This window comes from Anser anser (genome assembly GCF_964211835.1).
Source record: "Anser anser genome assembly, chromosome: 22".
NCBI classification, from domain to species: Eukaryota; Metazoa; Chordata; class Aves; order Anseriformes; family Anatidae; genus Anser; species Anser anser.
In genome coordinates this window covers 3,387,499-3,405,996 of record NC_139743.1, presented here as the reverse complement: position 1 = coordinate 3,405,996, position 18,498 = coordinate 3,387,499, and the positions used below count along the sequence as shown (strand labels likewise).

Here is an 18,498-nt window from a genome sequence, read left to right as displayed (position 1 = left end):
CCGCCCCTTCCGCCGCCGGCGCCGGCGGGGCAGCGGTGGAGCGGCGGCCGCCCTCTGGCGGAGCGGAGGCCGGGCGGGGCTGTCAGCGGCCGCGGGCACCGGCAGCGGAGCGGCACCGGCGGCCGCCGCCGGCCCATGCCCGGTGAGCGGGGACCGGCGGGGACCGGCGGCCCTCCTACCGCCCCCCCCCCCCCGGTACCAGCGCCGTCCGTCCCGCTGGGGCCGCCGCAGGCTCCCGGCCGGCCACGCCGCCGCGGACTTTGGCCCCGGGCCTGGGAGCGAGCGGGGAGGAGGGCGGAGGGCTCGGGGCCGGCGGGAGCCCGACACCGGGACACCGGGACACCGGGCCGGGGGGGGCGGGAGGCCGGGGGGGGGGGGGGGGGGGCCGAGGTGACCGCCGTGAGGTGCGGGGGGGAGCCCCGGGGAGGCGGTGGCGGCGGCGGGCAGGGGGCTCGGTGCGACCCCCGGGGCCCGCAGGAGGCAGCGGGGTGCGGGCGGCGGGGCGCTTCCCGCAGGGTTCGTCCCGGGGGAGCCGGGTGCCGGCGGCTTCTGTTCGGCTTTCTGCGGCGCGGGCTGGGCCCTGAGGAAGCTGCGGGTGCTCCCCGGGGGACAGCCGGGGCGCGGGGGGACCCTGACGGCCCCGCCACGCAAGGCCCGAGCACAGCCCGGGGAACCGGCGGCTCTCCCCGTGCTGCCTCACCGGGAGGGCCCCGAGGCCTGGCGGTGCAGGGTCCGTGCCCGCACCGTGCGCTGCCGCTGTCCTGGGAGGAGATCGGGGGATCGGCGGCGAACCCCGGGCTCCTGGGGAGCCGTGGCTGAGCCTCTCACCGTCTGTTTGCTTTGCTCTTTGCAGCCTGCCTGTCTGATGCCGCATCGGAAGCGGAGGGCGCCGCTATGGAGTGCCGGGATGGAGGCCACGCGCTGTATCCACACGTGCCTTTGGCTGAGCGCAGCCTGGATCCCCTTCGTGCTGCCGCACGGACTCGCCTCCGGCACAGAGCTCGCTGCCGGCGCTGACGGCCGGGCCACGGCACACGGGCACGGCAAGCTGGCGTGGGCTGTCAGCCTGGACGTGCCGGAGGAGGAACTGGAGCAGCAGGCAGAAGAGCTGGCCCGGACTGCGGGGCTGGTGAACATGGGCCGCATCGGGGAGCTCAAGGGCCATTACCTCTTCGCCTACCAGCCCGACAGCCACACGACGCCCGAACACGAAGCAATAAGGAGATCGGTGGACACTTTGTTTGCACAGCATGACAGCGTGCGGTGGCATTCGGAACAGAAGCTTCTGAAACGCTCCAAACGCAGCCTGCACTTTAATGATCCCAAATACCCCCAGCAGTGGCATCTGGTGAGTGGTTTTCCTGCTCCGGTCTCGCCAGCGATCTCGGGCCCTTTGTGTGGTTACAAGCGAGCTGTCACGTGGTGGGCAAAGCAGCGACTATCTCTCCTCGCAGCCAGGAGGAAGCAGGCCGAGAGCTCGCCCTGCCCTCCTCGTGCTCGCCATGATAACGGGAGGAGGCAGCATCCTGCCCAGTGCTGGCCACGCGCTGGGAGCACTCTGCCTAGTGGCCTGCGCGAACCTTTAGTGACCATCACTCCCAGCCTTGCCCTGGTCCCGTGCTTCGTAGCCAGAGCGCACGAAAGGTCTCGGAGCCCCTGTCCTCGGGGCAGACCCGCTGCCCTGCTCGTGCTCTGCTCTCACTGTCCTTTCTGGTGCTTAGAACAACCGCAAGAGCCCCGGGAAGGACATCAACGTCACCGGCGTGTGGGAGCGGAACGTGACGGGGCGCGGCGTGACGGTGGTGGTGGTGGACGACGGTGTGGAGCACACCATCAAAGACATACAGCCAAATTACGTGAGTGCCGGTTCTGCCAAGGGACGGGGCGAGGGACAGATGGACAGCAGGCGGCTGGGTGCGGGGACATGGCTCACCCAGGCCTCCAGCGTGCGAGAGCTCAGCAGAGCCTGGCCCACGATGTTGCCCTAGGCTTGGCCAGGGGCTTTGCACCCGAGCTGCAGGGTTACCGGCACTTGTATTCCCATGCTCCCCTGGTAGGTGGCTGCTTGGATGTGGGAGCTGGCTTCCTCCTGACCCACTGCAGCTGCTAAAGCTGCCTCTGTCGGTCCCTTTCCCACAGCACTAGGTAGTCCTCTTGAGCTGCAGCCCTGTGTAGCAGCACTCTCTACGTTCCTGTGACCTCCAGGTCGCGTTTCAGGCCTCACAGAGTGCCCTTAAGTTCTGCTTTTCCAGAAGAGAGAAGAGCAGGTCCCTGAGCTGTGACTGTGGCTCTGTTTTCAGAGCCCAGAAGGCAGCTATGACTTGAACTCCAACGACCCTGACCCTATGCCTCACCCTGACGAGGAGAACGGCAACCACCACGGGACCCGCTGCGCGGGGGAGATCGCCGCCGTGCCCAACAACAGCTTTTGCACGGTGGGGGTTGCCTACGGGAGCCGCATCGCAGGTACGTGCCCACGACAGCGCCCCGACGTGCTGAGCTGACGCCTCGCTCCTCTCCTCTCCTCCCCTGTGCCGCCCGGCACGGCTCCTGGGAGGGGTGCCTGGCACTGGCGGCTCTGAATCAGCCAGCGCCTTGCCCAGACTGGTTTGTCCCTCCGAGGGAGGGACCTGCATCTGCCTCAGCTCCTCTGACTGACAGAGCAGGATAGGTGCGTGCTGGGGGGCTCCCCAAATCCTCCCAGCGCCGCCTTCCCGCCCCTAGAGCTTGCAGCAGCTGCACATCCCCACCACACAGCTGAAGCCAAGCGAATGTGCAGCGATGCAAACGTGTGCCCGCACCGGTGCAGAGCTGCAGGCTGTCTGCAGGCACCAGGGAAGCAGATTTTTCCCAATTCCCCGTGCTCCCCGGGCCTGCGGTCTCGATCCAGCCTTGTGCAGGGGGTGATGCAGGGTGCGAAGGGCCCTGCACCGTCCTGTGCGAAGCCAGGGGACGTGCTGCCGTGGCCTTGGCTGCCTCCGGAGCTCCGACTCCGCTTTGCAGAGGGAGGTGGGGTGTCTGCCTGGCAGGACGTGTCCTTGGCAGGGCAGGGGACAGCGCTGCGGACGTGATTCTCTCCGCACCCGGCAGGTGGTGCCACGGTCCCTGTGATGGGCCCAGCCCCGAGAGACGGCCGGGCTGGGGCGCAGGGTGGGCCCCGGGGTGCCAGGAGGGTGCTGGGGGCCTGGGGCTCCCCCGGGGCACCGAGGGCAGCTCCACACCCCTGCCCTGCCCTGCCCGCCGCTCTCCTCGTGGGGCGCTTCCCGAGCAGCCGCCCGGGTCCCAGCGCAGTCCCTGGGCTCCAGCCCGCCGGGGAGGCTGCGGATGGAGGCTGCAAGTGACACCGGGCTGGCGGGAGGGGGGACGAGCTCACGGTTTAACCGCAGCACTGGCAATGCAGGAGCAGGGAGGGTTTAGCCCAGGCTATTGAGGCGGGACGCGGCGTTTCTTTTGGGCTTCGGCTCTCCAAACGCGCGCCTGGCCCTGCAGGGCGACGCAGCGTGGCAGCCGCGAGCTCTGGGACGGGGAGACGTGAGCTCTGGGCTGGGACAGGGAGACGTGCCACGGCAGCGAGGAACTGCTGCAGCCAGCACAGCACCAGCCGGGGCAGGCAGAGCCAGCTCGTCCCTGGCGGGGCCGCGCGGCTCCTCCACGGGGCAAGGCTCGGATGCGACAGGGAAATGCCGCGCGCCGCGCCAGGCGAGAGCGGGGATGGGTGGGCGGTTGTGCTGTTTATAAATAGGCTTAATTGAGCTGTGTGCCTGCTTTCCATTCGTAACGTTCTTTGCCAGCCGAAACTGTGATGCAAAACTGTAATTATTAAGGGTTTGGGTCATGGAAAACTCAGCATCGAGCCTTCGTTTGCACTTCTGTAGCCCCCAGGTGGGGTTGCCCTCCTGGTCTGAGCGCAGCGGTTGGGGTGTCCTCATCTCTTGAGCCCTTTCCTCAGCAGTCAAGCGTGCCGCCCATCCCGGAGCGATGCCTGGCCGTTTGGTGACCCGGATGGGGAATTGCAATTGCTCCAGGCAGGGACCAGCTCTGAAGAGCAGCACTGTAACTGAGGGTGGGATGTGAAAAAGCCCCTGGGGGGCAGTGCTCTGGGCATGGGGACTTGGGAGCACATGGAAGTGAGCCCAACCAGCGTTCAGGTGTCCTGTCCCCCCTCACCAGCTTGGTCCTGGCCGTGGGACTGGACAACTCGCTTAGCAGAAAAGCCGTGTCTGGCAGAGGATGTGGAGCTGAGCATGAGGATGTGTCTGCAGCCCCCAGACCCTGGCTGAAATCTCCCCCCGCAGACTGCTCTCTGCTTGTAGCTCCAGACCTGGTTCGGTCAGGCTGGGAGAGCGAGTGTCCCTCCTGTGAACCCGCCGAGGAATTTGTGCGCACTGTTTGCACAGCTTGCTTTGATCCACTTCAGCCACGTCTATTGTCCTCTGTCTGCAGGCATCCGAGTGCTGGATGGGCCCCTCACCGACAGCATGGAGGCCATCGCCTTCAACAAGCATTATCAGATCAACGACATCTACAGCTGCAGGTGAGCCAGGCCACACCGGTACCCAGCAAAATGCTGCACGCCCTGCTTTGCCTGGGGAGAGGGTCACGGTTGGTGGCTGACTGCTCCCACCAGCTCCTCCAGTTAGTCAGGAGGCACCAGAACCAGTTGCCACCTTTCGGTGCCGTGCCTGGCAGGCACGCAGCCGGGCTGCGAGCTGGCAGCTCCGTGCTTCACGGCACCGAGCAGCCGCCTGCTCCCCTTGGGCAGGGCTGCGAGGGCTGGCTTGGTGCCTGCCTTCGCCCTGCACTCGGTTTCTCGGGGTCTTTGTGCAGCTGGACCTCGAGGGGCTGCAGCCAGGTGCCTGAGGTGGGGTGCTCTTTGTAGCTGCTCTTAGGAGCAATGCCCTTGTAAGCCTCCTGTGGGCATTATTGCAACACCTCGTTGCTCATTCTAAGGGCAAGCCTCCACGGGAGGAAGCGTTGCTGTTTGTGACTCGTGTTACACCGTGGTGTCTCTCTTTGCAGCTGGGGTCCAGACGACGATGGGAAAACCGTGGATGGCCCCCATCAGCTGGGCAAGGTACAGAGCAGCTCCAGCAGCACCAGTTGCCCCTGGCCTGGCCCTCCAGCACTTGTGGTTCCTTCCCTGCCTGAACAGGCCGGGAGGGGTGTTGCTGCGTCTGTTTGCTCCCATCGCTGCCAGCGGAGGTGTTGCACCTCGCTGTGTGGTAGGGAGAGGTGACGTTGCTGCGGGAGGGCGGTGTTCAGGCACTATTAGAGGAGCTTTCCAAGCAGAGGCTCGTTCCAGCAGGAACGTGCTATTTCGCAACCTGTGGTGTTATTCTGACACCTTTTGCAACCCAAGGGACGCTCTGCTCAGGAGACCAAGCATTCCCCTTGCTAAGAATCACCTGCAGAGTACAGCCAGCCTGCCTGTGCATGGCTCCTGCTGCCCAGGTCCCGCAGCGAGGGGACTCACTGGAGGGAGCCCCAAAACTGACTCCGCGTTGCTCATGGGATGCGGTTCTGCTTGATTTCTCTTTTGCTCGGCAGCCTCCTGCTGTACTTTTCTAACCAGGAGAGAGCTGCTCTGTGCTGTGCAGAGCAGTGCTGACAACTGAGGTATCAGTTCAAGGTGACGAATGGTTTCCAGTCCTGCGATTCATTCCCTTCCTGAATGCAGAAACAGCTCTAAGAAGCTCTGGGACACAGAGCAGAAGCAAAGCTTGCTTTGCAGCAGCAGAGAGCCCCTTCACTCTGGAATTGGCTTTCCTGGCCAATGCACGACGTGCCTTCACCCCCTGAAGGTGGGCGGAGGAGGAGGGTTGGGTTCCAGCAGGGTGCTTTCTATCTTGTCCATCAGACACGTGTCTTTCCTCGAGGCAGGAATGACATCTGTGCAAGGTGTCAGCCTGAAAATGGGCTTCCCAAGCGGGGCTGATGTCATTGTGTTTCTCAGTAAAGGCAAAGCCCCGGTGCATGTCAGGGCTGAGGCCTTGCAGAGGGGCACCAGGAACGCGTAGGCCGTCTGTGTCAGCAGGAAGGCATCGGTGCTGCAGAAAAGCCAGTCCCAGAGTGAACCCTGGGAGCTGGGAGGGGTGGGCATGCTGTGTTTCTTCTGGAGTTCAAAATCTGGTCAGTCTTTGTGCTGTGATTGCCTGGAAGGTTGTTTTCCCCTTTCCTCTTTTTTATTTTTAATGCAGAATCCACTCAAAATTATAGTAAACTCTAGATGAACAGTTCCCCAGCCCAGATGTTGGCCGCATCTCTCCCTTTGTTCGGCTCGCTCAGGAATCCCAGCGTCTGGTCGGGGCTGTAGCAGCCGCAGCTCCCTGCCTCCGCTGGCGGGGTGGAACACAGCCTGGAGGGGCTGCGGCTGCCCCCGCTGTCACCCCGAGCACTTGGCAGGGCTGGTTGTTGAAATTTCTGAGTGTGCTTTTTGGTTGCCGGCTGGAGATGCCAGGACACGGCTGTGCAGCACGTCCTGTGCCTGTGGGGCTGCGAGGTTTGGGGCAGCCCGCTCCTCCCGCGGCTCCCGGCCGCCTGTGCCAGCCGTGCCTCCTGGCAGAAACCCTCAGCGGGTGCCGGGGGGAGCCAGGGGAAGGGAGAACCTCTGTTCCTGTCCCAACCGTGGCCCTTTCTTCTCCGCAGGCCGCCCTGCAGCACGGCGTGATCGCAGGTCGCAGGGGGTTTGGGAGCATTTTCGTAGTGGCCAGCGGCAATGGGGGGCAGCACAGCGACAACTGCAACTACGATGGTTATGCCAACTCCATCTACACCGTCACAATAGGTGAGTGCGTGGGTCTTCTGTCCTGCTCCTTCCCAACGCGGAGAACTGAAATCGTCTCGAAAGTGCAGAACCTGCCCAGCTGGGGGCTGGCTGGGTAGTGGGAATATGTAGGAAACTCTCCTCTGGGAATGAACGTGGCACTGTGCAGAGGTGCTGGGCTGCCGTCCTCAAGTCTGCAGTTTTCTTTTGAGCTACAGAGCAAGAGGAGCCCAAAGAAATCGTTGCCTGCATTCAGGCATCCGTCGCTGAGGCTGTGACAGACACGCTGCTGTGTTCAGGGAATGGCCTGAGATACAGCACTCCCGTTACATGTGATAGAACAGAAACATCTAATCCATTTTCTTGGGGACAGAAGCTACATGGGGGGTAGAAAATCTGTTTAGTATTTAGGCCGGTGAAGGGTTGTTTTTTGTGGCTGCCTTTCCTGTAGATCTTCCGGCCATGAAAAATACAGCCTTGGGTCTGGTTTCGCTGCCCCGCTCGCAGCAGCGGGCCTTGTCAGGGTTCTGTCTCTGCCGGCAGTGCTTGCGCTGAAAGCAACCCCAGCGCTCCGAAAGCCTTACCAAGGGTCAGCTGTGCTCACAGAGCTGGGCTGGGGCGAGGACCGCAGGGCTCGCACACCGCTGTCTTGGGAAGGGAAGAGCCCACCCGCAAGTAGAGACTGTGGTAGCAGGTGGGGGAGCCTGTGGAAAAGGCACAGGTAGCAGGACAGGTCCCCAGGGGCTCGTCACCGTGCAGTTCCTGCAGTTAGGTGAGACTGGCTCCATATGGTCACTGCCTTTGCTCTTCCCCAGGCGCAGTGGACGAGATGGGCTCCATGCCGTTCTATGCCGAGGAGTGTGCCTCCATGTTAGCCGTGACCTTCAGCGGTGGGGACAAGATGATGAGGAGCATCGTGAGTAGCACGCGAGGCGCACGTCCTCCCCTCTGCTCTGCCTGCCTCGCCTGGCCGCGGGGCTGTAACAGCCCGGTGCAGACAAGGGACGAGGCTCTGTGTCTGCTGAGTGCCGCACAGCGGCCTTAGGCTCGTCGTGGGCTTCTCTGTAAGGCAGGGAATGAACACGCTTTTTATCTGGGCCCTACATAAGCAGTGCTCTGAGAGGCAGGTTCCTATTTCTGGCTGTTCCCGGTGTCGTCACTGCCTGCCAGCAGGTAACCCGCACTGCAGCGACCCTCTCCCAGCAGGGGTGTTCCTGGGCACGCCGTGTGCCTGGCTCCAAATGCAGGTCCCAGCTGTGAGGTCTGCCTCTGAGTGCAGGCAGGACGTCAGACCGAAAGGGACGGGGATTGCACGCCCCTATCTCCCTGCCCTGCGCTGCTGGGAACTGCAGCGAGACATCCTGTGGGACAGGGGCCACTTGGGTGACCCCCGAGAAATTCCTCTGCGCTGCGTCCCTGGGAGTGGCGTCTGGGGAGCTGCCCTGCTGACAGCCAGCAGGAGACAATCCCATCCGTGTGTGCCCCATGTACACAGCAAGAATGGGGCTGCAACGAGGCTCCTGTGCCACCGTGGGCTCTGAAGGGCAGGGGGGCTCTGTGGGGGCTCCCCCCAGGCAGCCCCGTCACCCCCACAGAGAGCCAGGAGCAGCATCGGGCTCTTTAAACTACTTGGCCACAGCTCTTCCCTCTTCTGGCACGTGGGCCTCTCCCAGCTGATTTTTTCCTGAATATTTTTATCAGCTTTTCCTTTTTTGCCAAAAAATGACTTCTTGTCAACAAAATGTCCTTTTTTTCCCCGAGCCAAGCAGCCGAGCCTGTTTCCACCAGCCCCAGGCCTGACCCTGGGTGTTCCTCCCTCGGTGGTGGTGCCCACGGCGAGCTCTCAGCCTAACCAGCCCCTGCGGCTGGGTGCTGCCCCTGGCCCCGGATGCCTCCAGGGGCTGTGGAGCCCAGGCCACCGAGGGGCGTCGCATTCCCAGGCAGGACAGATGAGGGATGGTCTCGTGAGCAGGGAATTGTGGCCGTGGCTCCGTGCCTGGTAGAAGAGGCGCCGACTGCAGACCTGTCAGACAGGCTGCCCCGCGTGCTGGGTGAACCAGGGGAACGGGGAGAGCCTGGGACAGAAGCACGCTGGGGAACAGGGAGAGCCTGGCTTTCTCAGCCGTCTGCGTAAGGCTCAGCAGGCTCTCGTGCAGCTCCTCTTGTCCGGGACCACGGTAAAAATCAGTCCCAAACCGGAGCACGGCACAACCTGCCCACAGCAATGGCTCAGCTCGTGCAGCGGGGAAAGCGAAACCCAGAACGGAGCTAATTTTTTGTTTCAGAAATACCTGCAGTCATCCCAAGCTGGTTTGGAAACTTGACACTAGGAAACAAGGCGGCGGCAGCCAAGAAAGGGCTGTGCTCCCACCAGGAGTTGCTGTGCTCTCATTAGGAGTTACGAGTCTTTGGTTTCACGTCCATCTTCCCACAGCCTGCTCCTGTAGAAGTAGCCTTGGAGGTCTCAGACGCGCTTTCATTTCGAACGCTGCAGTAACGTGGGAGCTGCTGTTCCAGCAGGGCTCCAGAATGAGGGGCTGTGCGTGGCCTAGGAACAGTTCATGCCAGAGCGTCATCCTTTTTCTTTGCACTAATGTGATCCATCCTTTATGAGCTCCTTTCATGTTAAATCTTACACACCCCTTTCTGGACGAGAGCCTCCTGCTCCGAAGCGCCTGCTGGTAGCTGTGCTTTAGGGATGGCAGAGTTAACTTCTCCGCAGCCGTCTGCTGGGCTTTTTCCTTCTACCAGACTATAAACTTTGTATGGTTTCCTTAATGGGAAGAATTTAATACAGCTTCTGGCACAAGCTGCATTTCCTACTGAAAGTTTGTGCTGCCCAGGGTGTTCTCTGTCGGACGTGCAGTGTCCGAGCGCAAGCTGAAGTCGTTAGCAGCTGACAGAACGGTACGGCGTCAAACACGGGAGGCCACAAAAACCACAGCTCTTGGCAGGGCAGGGTGTCTCCCACTGAGAGCAGAGGGAGACGGACACTCGCCTCTTTTGAGGCTCTGTGCGCTCCTGCAGCCCCGTACGATTCCTCTGCAGAGCCCCAGTCGTGCTGGGGCGACGCCGTGGTCGGCGGAGAAGGTGAGCCGTGGGCACAGCTGAAATTCAGAACCCTCCTGGAAGGTCCAGAACAGAAACTGCCTTGAGTTTCTCCTGGAGCTGCTTAGTTCAGACCCAGCTCCTTCCTCTCTCCAAAAGAAGCCGTCTGCTTTCCTCGTTTCATGGCTGTGATGTGTTGTTGGTGAAACAAGGGTCTCCCGGGAGTGTTTGTGGGGAGCTTGGGCTCCCTATAGGCGGTGCCTCCCTCAAGCAGCAGTGGCTCATCCAAACTGGTATTTTGGTCCTAACTGCAGCATTTGTGTCGGGTGCGTGGTGCCCGCCCCTGACCCGGTGCTGCTTTTGGTGCGTGGGCAGCAGAGCTGAGAGGTGGCACCTCCGAAGGCCCCCAGGGATGAGACCTGAAACCAAAGCTTTTCTCTAGACCCGGCCCAGGCTCTGTGGCGCTGGGGCACCTCCGACGTGTGTCCGGGGGAGAAGTGGCACCCGTCCCTTGGAGCAGGGGCACGTTTGTGTTGCTCAGGTCCCTTCCTCACCGAGCTGCAGCCCAGCCCCAGCACAGGGACGAAGCTCTCAGCAGGGAAGCTGGGGCCTTTTCTTTCCCACCCCGGTACTGGTTTTTGCTCCGTACCCGAGGCCTGGCTGGGAACTGCCTGGGAAACGTTTCAGGCTTTCCAGCAGCTAATCCCTGACCCCCTCCCCCTGCTGCTGCCCCGCTCTTGTTGTTGTTCTGCTCCAGGCTGAGGGAGGCTGACGGGATCTCTGGCTGCCCCTTCTGTCTCCGAGCCTGATCTCAGCAACCACAGAGAGAGGGAAAGCTCGCGTGCTGCAAATTCCTCCCTGCTGTCTGGGGGGAAGCTGCTGATGCGGCAGGGACGGCGGGGAGACAGGCGGATTGGCGGTGGTGTGTGCGGGCAGGGGGTTTACGACCACGTCCCTGCGTCCGTGCTGTGGAGGGGGAATCCTTGGGCATCCTGAGAGCTTCCTCTCTCATTTTGTGTGAAAGCCTTGCATGTGGGGGCTTGCCTGGAGGCAGCCTCGGGGTGCTGTGTTTGTACCGGGACACTGCAGGGTGCTCAGCACCCTGTGGGGCAGTGCGCTCCCCTACCCGGGCTGCCACGCTCCGACTCCTCCGGCATCCCTGCGCCAAACCCCGCGCTGCTCTCCCTGCTCAGAGGCTTCCCATCTGCTCACCTGAGGCGGGCAGCATTCAAACACTCCCCTGGCTGGGCTGGCTGCCCGGGAGGGCAGGGAGGTGCGCTGCTGCTGCTCCCCCAGGACGGTCCTCTCAGCCCAGCAAAGGCAGCCCGAGGTGGAGAAGGTTTTCACCATCCTGAGCAAATAATAACCTGGGGCCCCTGGCAGCGCAGGAGGGGGGTGGTGGGGGAAGCCTGGTCCTAATGAGGACAACTGCTGACTCTGTTTTCTCCCCTCCCACTCCCAGTTTTCCGAGCCTCCTCATCATGTTTCCAGCCAGCCCTTGGGGGATCTTTTCCTCCTCTCCAGACTTGCGGTAGAGCAGCAGCAATTACATGAGCACTGCCGATGGTAATGCGTGAGCAATAGATCAGCACTGCGGGGCTGTCAAGAAAACCTACCAGCTTGTGCACCGTCCTGCACACTGCTGGGGGGTGCTCATGCAGGAAATGAGGAGCCTTGCCTCCACGTAGCGTCCCCGGGCTGCGCTCACTCGCAGGCTCTCCACCATCTGCCTTGTTCCCTGCCAGGAGGGCAGCTGCTGGCCCTCCTCCTGCACGGCGTGCTCACACTGCTCATTCCTTAGCTGTGGGCAGCGGCGGGGAGCCCCAGAACCCCCACCTCTGGCACCATTGGCATAGTTTGGGGGGCAGTGCTCTCCTCCCGGTGCCCCTCTGGAGCAGCCAGCACCGCCCTGTGCCCCCAGGGCTTTTGCTGGCCGTTGTTGCAGGCTGAGCGTGGGCTGCCCGGTTCCCAGCCCGGGGCACACCAGCACGGCAAAGCGCGGCCCGACAGGAAGCCTCTCCCCTCTGTCTCCGAAGGTGACAACAGACTGGGATTTGCAGAAGGGCACGGGGTGCACGGAGGGCCACACGGGGACGTCGGCTGCGGCTCCTCTCGCCGCCGGGATGATCGCGCTGATGCTGCAGGTGCGGCCGTGCCTCACCTGGCGAGACGTCCAGCACATCATCGTCTTCACAGCCACCAAGGTGAGCGACTGGCCCTCCCTCCTGCTGCAGCTTCCCTGCGAGGATGCTGCGGGATGGCCGCGGTCCTGCCGCACATCTCTGTTTATGTCTGCCTGCCCTTCCATAAATCTCTCCGATGTCTGGCTCCCAGCAAATGGATTGCGTTCTCCCCTTGCCCCTCGTTCCTCCCAGGAATGCGGCAGAGGCATTTTCCGCTGTCATGATAACAAATGGGGTATTTGCTCCAGGAATGCCTCTGTCTGCCACTGTACAGGTCTGCCACGGGCTCACCGTGCCTGCCTGCAGACCTGGGGAGTGTACGTGAGCACGTGGTGTGCCCGGCCGTGCCAGACCCTGTGCAGTGGGAAGGCGAGGAGAGGAGCTCTGCCCTGCTCCGGCCTTGCCTTGTTTTCTCCAGAGAGTTGAGCTCTTGGAAACAGACATAACAGAGAGCTCAGCAGCAAACGCAGCCCCTGCTTTCGCTCAGCCCTGCCTGCTGCCCGGCTCCTGCTGACCCAGTGGAGCTCACGACGGAGACGCAGAGTGGGAACTGGTCGGAGCTGTCTGATTCGGCCGGGGACAGGGCTTCTTCTGCACCCTCCTGGGGAGCAGGAATCTGTGTCCAGCTAATGCTGTACGTAAAAGAAAACACACTTTGGCACAGGGCAGCGTTTTCCACAACTGCAGGCAAGCACTGCCAGAGTATGACAACCTGATAAGTGATGGGACCCAGATCCATCCTGGCCTGAATCTTGTTGATTTAAAAGACTAGGTTCCTTTTCCCCGAGGCTTCTGCCATCCCACAGGCTGTGGCTTGGGTGGCATGGAGAAGGGAGCAGCTGGCATGTTTCAGAGCGGAGGCATTTGTGCCCTTTTGTGCTGCTTGATTTCCTTTCCGAGGAGCCGGGAAGCCTGTTTGTCCTGGGAGTTGTTTCAAACAAAGGTCAACCTGTTTCTTTCTAATAAGGCCATGTGGGTTTGCTTCCCTGCTGCTGCAGGAGATTTCTGAGCCACCTTCCCCTCAGGCCCAGTTCCTTCTGCTCTGGGTTTACAGGGCCGTGGGTGTCCCCCAAGGTAACGAGTGCCCTGCATTTCTTTCCAGTACGAGGATCGTCACGCGAAGTGGGACACCAACCAGGCTGGCTTCAGCCACAGCCATCAGCACGGCTTTGGCTTGCTGAACGCCTGGAGGCTGGTTAACGCTGCCAAGGTAATCCTGCCCCTGCCCCGTGCGTGCTCCGCAGGCTCCTAGGGCAGACCCGCAGTGGTGGCAGGGACAGTTCCTGTCCTGGCAGCACCGCGGGGTGACTCCTGCACTCCAGGCCCGCACTCGGGCTGTCCCCCTGCGGCCCTCACTACGAGGCTGCTTTTGGTATGAAGTAATGAGGCTGAAACCTGCCCCCGAGCTGCTGCTCTCTCACAACTATATATAGCCATGGGCGAGAGCCTTTGCTCGTGGGAGACAACAGCTCTGATTCATAGCTTGGGGAGGTTTGTCAGCAGCCCCAGCACCTTCCTCCCTGTGCACCGGGCTCCGGGGAGGGGATCGTGCCCTGAGGATCCAGCTGGCAGCATCCTGCCCCACGGCCTGCGGGGATGTGGTGTGGCGTGGTGAGATCCGGCAGGGACATCCCCACCTCCTGCTCCCTGTGCCACCAGCTGCCTGGAGAGCAGAGCACACCCCCTGGCACTCGGTCCTCACCCACACGCAGAGCACCATGCTGTGTGCAGGGGTGCCGCCGGTTGCCAGCAATTCCCCCTCTTTCACGGGGATTTTCAGGCTGCTTGCTTTTCCCCCAGGGCTGTGGGTCCTGCCCCTCTGTGCTGCAACAAAACAGCTTCAAGAAAATGCTCAAAGCCGCTCAGGTGGCCGCAGAGACAAAACCACAGGTGCTGGTTTCGGAGAGTCCTGAGTCTCAGTCAGCACCTCCAGCCCCCAGGCAGTTGCTTTCCTTCCACTCTTAGACACGTGGGCGCCCCTCGCCAGCCCTGTGGTGCTTGCTGCAGCCCACGTCCACGTGTAGGAGGTGTGTTACTGCCAGGAGGTGTGTTACTGCCAGGAGGTGTGTTACTTCCAGGAGGTGTGTTACTGCCAGGAGGCTTGCAGGGGTGGTGGGAGATGAGGAGGTGGGCCTGCAGGGAGGGAGCGACCTCGTGCTAACTCCTCTTGCCTCTCACCTGGCAGATCTGGGAGTCCGTTCCCTACCTGGCCTCGTACGTGAGCCCTGCCCTGAAGGAGGGCAGGAGCATCCCGCTGCTGCCGCAGGAGCTGGAGGCCACGTGGAACGGTAAGAGCAGGCGTGCCACGCCACAGCCTGCGCTCGTGCACGCCGAGGCCCCAGAGCCAGCCAGCTGACGGCCTGGCAGGGCACACCACCGAGGGGTTAAGTGCCGGGCTGCCTGGGCTTTTCCTTCTCTCCTTCCGCTGCCCTTCCCCAGGGGACCCGTCCCTGGGTCTGCGCCCCCTCGATAAGCCCCGCCACGGACAGAGGAGCCAGAGGGCCCTAGCGCAGGGCCCGGCTGGGCAGCAGCCAGAGCCGTTCCTCGGGCTTTGTCCATGTTAGGTAATCTCCAGCTCCCGACTTGGCCGGCCGCTGTCCACATAAACAAGGCGATGCTCGGGCTGCTACCAGTGGGAAGGAGAGCCGGGCTCGGGGGCAGCCCGGCCTCGCACCAGGGCCCAGCTGGGGAGCTCCCGTCCCATCCTGGGGCCTCCGCACCCCTGGCTGCCCCCTGGCAGGGGTCTGGGGCTTGGCAGCACCCAAGCGCAGGGGTCCCTCAGGGAGGAGTTTGGAGCTCAGCAGGCCAGCGTCTCCCCGCAGATGGTCCTCTCCCTTCCCTCCTTGCTGGGAGGTGCTGGGCGGGTGCTGGCCACAGGCTTTCCTTCTGTCCTGCCCCTGCCCCGCATGGCAGCGGGCTAGACCCCTGGGCAGCACACAGCCACCCGGCTCCCCTGCAGGTACCAGCACTGCGGGACCCCAGGGGACAGAGGGGTGACACCCTGCTCCAGCCCTGAGGCAAGGGCTGGGGGTCAGGCAGCTCCTTTTGCCCTAAATGGAGCTGTGAGCTGACAGCTGGGCAGCAAAGCAGCCCTGGGAAGAGGCAGAAAAGGCAGTTTGGAGGAGTATGTGCAGGGGAATGTGCGGCCGGGGGCACTGCTGTCCCCCAGGTACCTGGCCCAGAGTTATCCCTTCCCCACGCAGCCCCGGGAAGCGCCAGGAAGGGGCTGCCCCATCCTGGGGTGCTCCTGCCTGGGGGGAGGCCGGGGAGCGCCCACCTGCACCCACCTGCTGCGTGGCCAGGGCTGCCGGGAGGGGCCGCGGGCTGCCATCTGCTCCGCGCCGTGCCAGGGCTTCCCCTGCTATAATTAGCAGCTCTGGGGCTGAGCGTCTGCGGAGCTGTGAATGGTTTGGGACCGGCACGTCAAGTCCGGCCACCAGGTTTCTCATCCCAGACCTCTCCCCAAACCCGGCTCCTGTGTCGCTGCGGTTCGGGGCAGCCTCTGGGGTTGCCGAAAGCTTGCGCAAACGCAGGGTGGGATGGTCTGGTGAGGGACGAGGAATTATTTCACTGCAGTGGCCAAAGCGCTCTGGGTGGGCTGCTGGTGACTGCCCCGGCTCCTGCCGCTTGGCTCCCCCGGCACACACACACACACGGGGGCAGCCGGGAGGAGGCAGCAGTTCGTGTCCTGTTAAGTGGCACGGCAGCACCTCGGGGCCGGCTGGCAGCAGCCACCAGCCTCGGCCAACCCTGCCTCCCCTTTCCCAGTCAGCGCCGCCGACCTGGAGCTCTCCGGTATGAGAACCCTGGAGCACGTGGCAGTCACCGTCACCATCACACACCCCCGCCGCGGCAACCTGGAGATCAGGCTCTTCTGCCCCAGCGGCATGATGTCCCTGATAGGAACCACCAGGAGCATGGACTCGTAAGCGCCGGGGGGGCAGGGACTGCGGGGCAGGGCACCCAGCAGCCCCGAGCAGCAGGGCCGAGGCACGTGCCCGGCCTCGCAGCTCAGGCTGCGTTACGCTCAGGGGGTTCTTCCTCCCCCCTCTGGCAGGGATCCCAACGGCTTCGCTGACTGGACCTTCTCCACAGTGCGATGCTGGGGCGAGGAGGCACGGGGCACCTACAGGCTGGTCATCAGGGACACCGGTGAGTCCTGCCGCTGGGGGTGGTGGCAGCGAGGTCAGGCTGGGTCTGGGAGCGGCGGAGGTGGGAGCATCCCCTCCCGGAGCTGCTGGGTGTGCCCTCGTACCCCTGCGCCTGGCTCCGTGCCGTGCCCTGGGGAGCTGCCAGCCCGGCACCTGGGCTGCTTGCTGCGGGTTAGCCTGACGCAGTGCCAGGTGGAAGAGTTCCCCACTGGTGCAACCTGTTTCTTCTCCAGGAGATGAGAGCCTGAGGCCTGGGACCTTGAAGCAGTGGCAGCTGACCTTGTACGGCTCCTCCTGGTCCCCAGCGGAGATGAAGGAGCGGCAGAGGTAGGAGACCACAGCCCCGTCTTGGTGGGGAGCAGGAGCTGGCAGGCTAGGGGACGTTACAGAGGTCTCTGAGCCGGAGCTGTCACGGTGAGGTGATGGCAGGGTGAGGAAGAGGGGCTGCGGCCCCGCAGCTGGCACCTCGCACAGGGCTGCCCTCAATAGGTGGCAGAGGGGGGCCTTGGGCTGCACAAAACAGCTCCGTTGCAGAGCTGGCAACCCCCAGTGGTGTGAAAGGCGCTCCGGAGCCTTCACGGGCGTTTGGGATCCTCCCTGGTACAGCCAAACCTGCGGGACCCTCACTGGTGCCTCTGTCCTGCAGGCTGCTGGAAGAAGCCATGAGCGGGCAGTACCTGAACAGCAACTTCTCCCTGCCCTGCCCTCCGGGGCTGGAGATCCCCGAGGAGCAGCACTACACCGTCACGGCCAACACGCTCAAGGTGAGCCTGCTGGGGCTGGGGAGAGGCACGGGGCGCACGAAGCAGGGGTACCCACCCTCTGCAGGAGTCACTGGGGAAGGGGAAACCTGCGTCTCTGATCCTACTGGCACTGCATCCTCTCCCCCGGGAGGCGCAGGGTGACAGGGCAGAGCGTGGGGGTAGTTGAGGCTGTTTCTCAAGGGGCTTCCTCCTCCACAGACCCTCCTGCTGTTGGGATGCTTTGCTGTGTTCTGGACTTTCTACTACATGCTGGAGGTGTGCCTGACCAGGAACAACGTGGGCTTTGACCTGAGCTGCAGCGGCTCCACCACCTGCAAATGGTACCAGCAGGGCGGGAAGCACAGAGCCCTCGAGAACGGCCTGGAGATGGAGTCTGTGCCGCTCTACAGGGAGAAGGAAGCCGAGGATGTCGAGATGGAGTGCGAGCAGCTGGAGCCTGCCCAGGAGGGCGGGGGGGAGGAGGGGTCCTGGACCCCCACCCACCCCAAGCCTCCCACCAGCAGCAGAGCTGCCGGCTTCCACGAGGCAGCCCCCGCCGCAGCAGGGTACCTCGGCCGGGAGGCAGCAGCTGAGCTCCTCTCGGAGGGCAGGGAGCACCAGGCGTGCTAGCTGGGGCTGGGGGCTTGGGCTGCGTCCCCCCCCCTCGGTACGTCCTTCCTGAGCGTGGGCAGCAGAGACTTCCTGAGCCCCCGGGGACCATTGCCGCTGCGTCCTGCGAAAAGGGGTGTTGGAAGTGGCTCAGACAAGGAGAAAGTCTGCTGGCAGTGGAAGGGGAGCTTTCCTTTCCCTTGCTCTGGAAAACAAAGCAAGCCTTAAGCCCGTTCCTAGAGGAGCTTGCTCCCTGTCCCCTGTGCTCTGACCCCGCCACCCCGTCCTCTCCGGCAAGCACACGAGCAGGCGTACGCTTGGGGGGGGGCAGAAGGCAGCGGGGCTTCCTCCATCGTCCTGCCCAGAGGCTGCAGGCAGTAAACGCAACCCCGAGGGTGCTGGGTGCTGCCTCCCCCACACCCCCGTTCCCACATGCTGCAGGGAGGGCGGAGGGCCAGGGGTGTCCCTGCTTGGGGACTCGCTTCGGGGGACACGAGAGCACCCCTGGCAGTGTTGTGGCAGCGCGAGCTCGCTGTGGCTGCTGCCCCCCCCAGTCTGTGTCCTGCCGCTCGCTGGGGCACGAGGGGAGCGCCAAGGCTGCGCGCGGTGCCTGGCTTGGGCTGGGGAGGGAGGCTCGAGTTGCTCTGGCAGCGGCTCGTCTGCGAGCAGGGCTGGTTTGTTCACGTGTCTTTGGGTTCGCTGGTTTATTTTTTTAAAGTTGGGGGTTTGTTTTTTAAACAGCAAAGTCCTTTTGTGTAGCTTTCCAAATAAAGTCTTCTAAAAACCCTCCTCTCCCCGAGCCGTGACTCCTCTGCCCTCCCAGCGCTTGCTCGCTTTGGGAACTCGAGTCACCGAGTGCCCAGGGCTGGGGGGATGCTCTGCTGGGAGCCAGGGCTGCTCCTGGCAAGGGCCGGAGGGGTTGGAAGGAGGAACGGCAGCGGCTTGGGGTGGGGAGGGCTGAGCCCCCCCCCCCCGTCTGCACCATCCACGTCTCCGGGGCT

General features: G+C 63.3%; 1 protein-coding gene across 1 annotated transcript; it reads left to right on the top strand.

The window, feature by feature from the left end:
- Window positions 1-18,286, top strand: PCSK7 (proprotein convertase subtilisin/kexin type 7). Its single transcript, XM_083808479.1, has 16 exons — window positions 1-142; window positions 854-1,348; window positions 1,722-1,856; window positions 2,301-2,466; window positions 4,444-4,534; window positions 5,020-5,074; window positions 6,646-6,784; window positions 7,579-7,679; window positions 11,848-12,015; window positions 13,097-13,204; window positions 14,180-14,282; window positions 15,763-15,919; window positions 16,052-16,146; window positions 16,379-16,472; window positions 16,792-16,909; window positions 17,108-18,286. Exons 2-16 carry the CDS (start codon window positions 866-868, stop codon window positions 17,516-17,518), a joined length of 2,424 nt encoding a protein of 807 aa, XP_083664605.1. The 5' UTR covers window positions 1-142; window positions 854-865; the 3' UTR covers window positions 17,519-18,286.
- The last annotated feature ends 212 nt before the right edge of the window (window positions 18,287-18,498 follow it).

Coding starts and splice junctions, on each gene's coding strand:
- PCSK7 (XM_083808479.1), top strand. CDS start 866: ATGCCGCATCGGAAGCGGAGGGCGCCGCTATGGAGTGCCGGGATGGAG. Junction 1,857..2,300: donor AAGACATACAGCCAAATTAC/GTGAGTGCCGGT, acceptor CTCTGTTTTCAG/AGCCCAGAAGGCAGCTATGA. Junction 4,535..5,019: donor AACGACATCTACAGCTGCAG/GTGAGCCAGGCC, acceptor CTCTCTTTGCAG/CTGGGGTCCAGACGACGATG.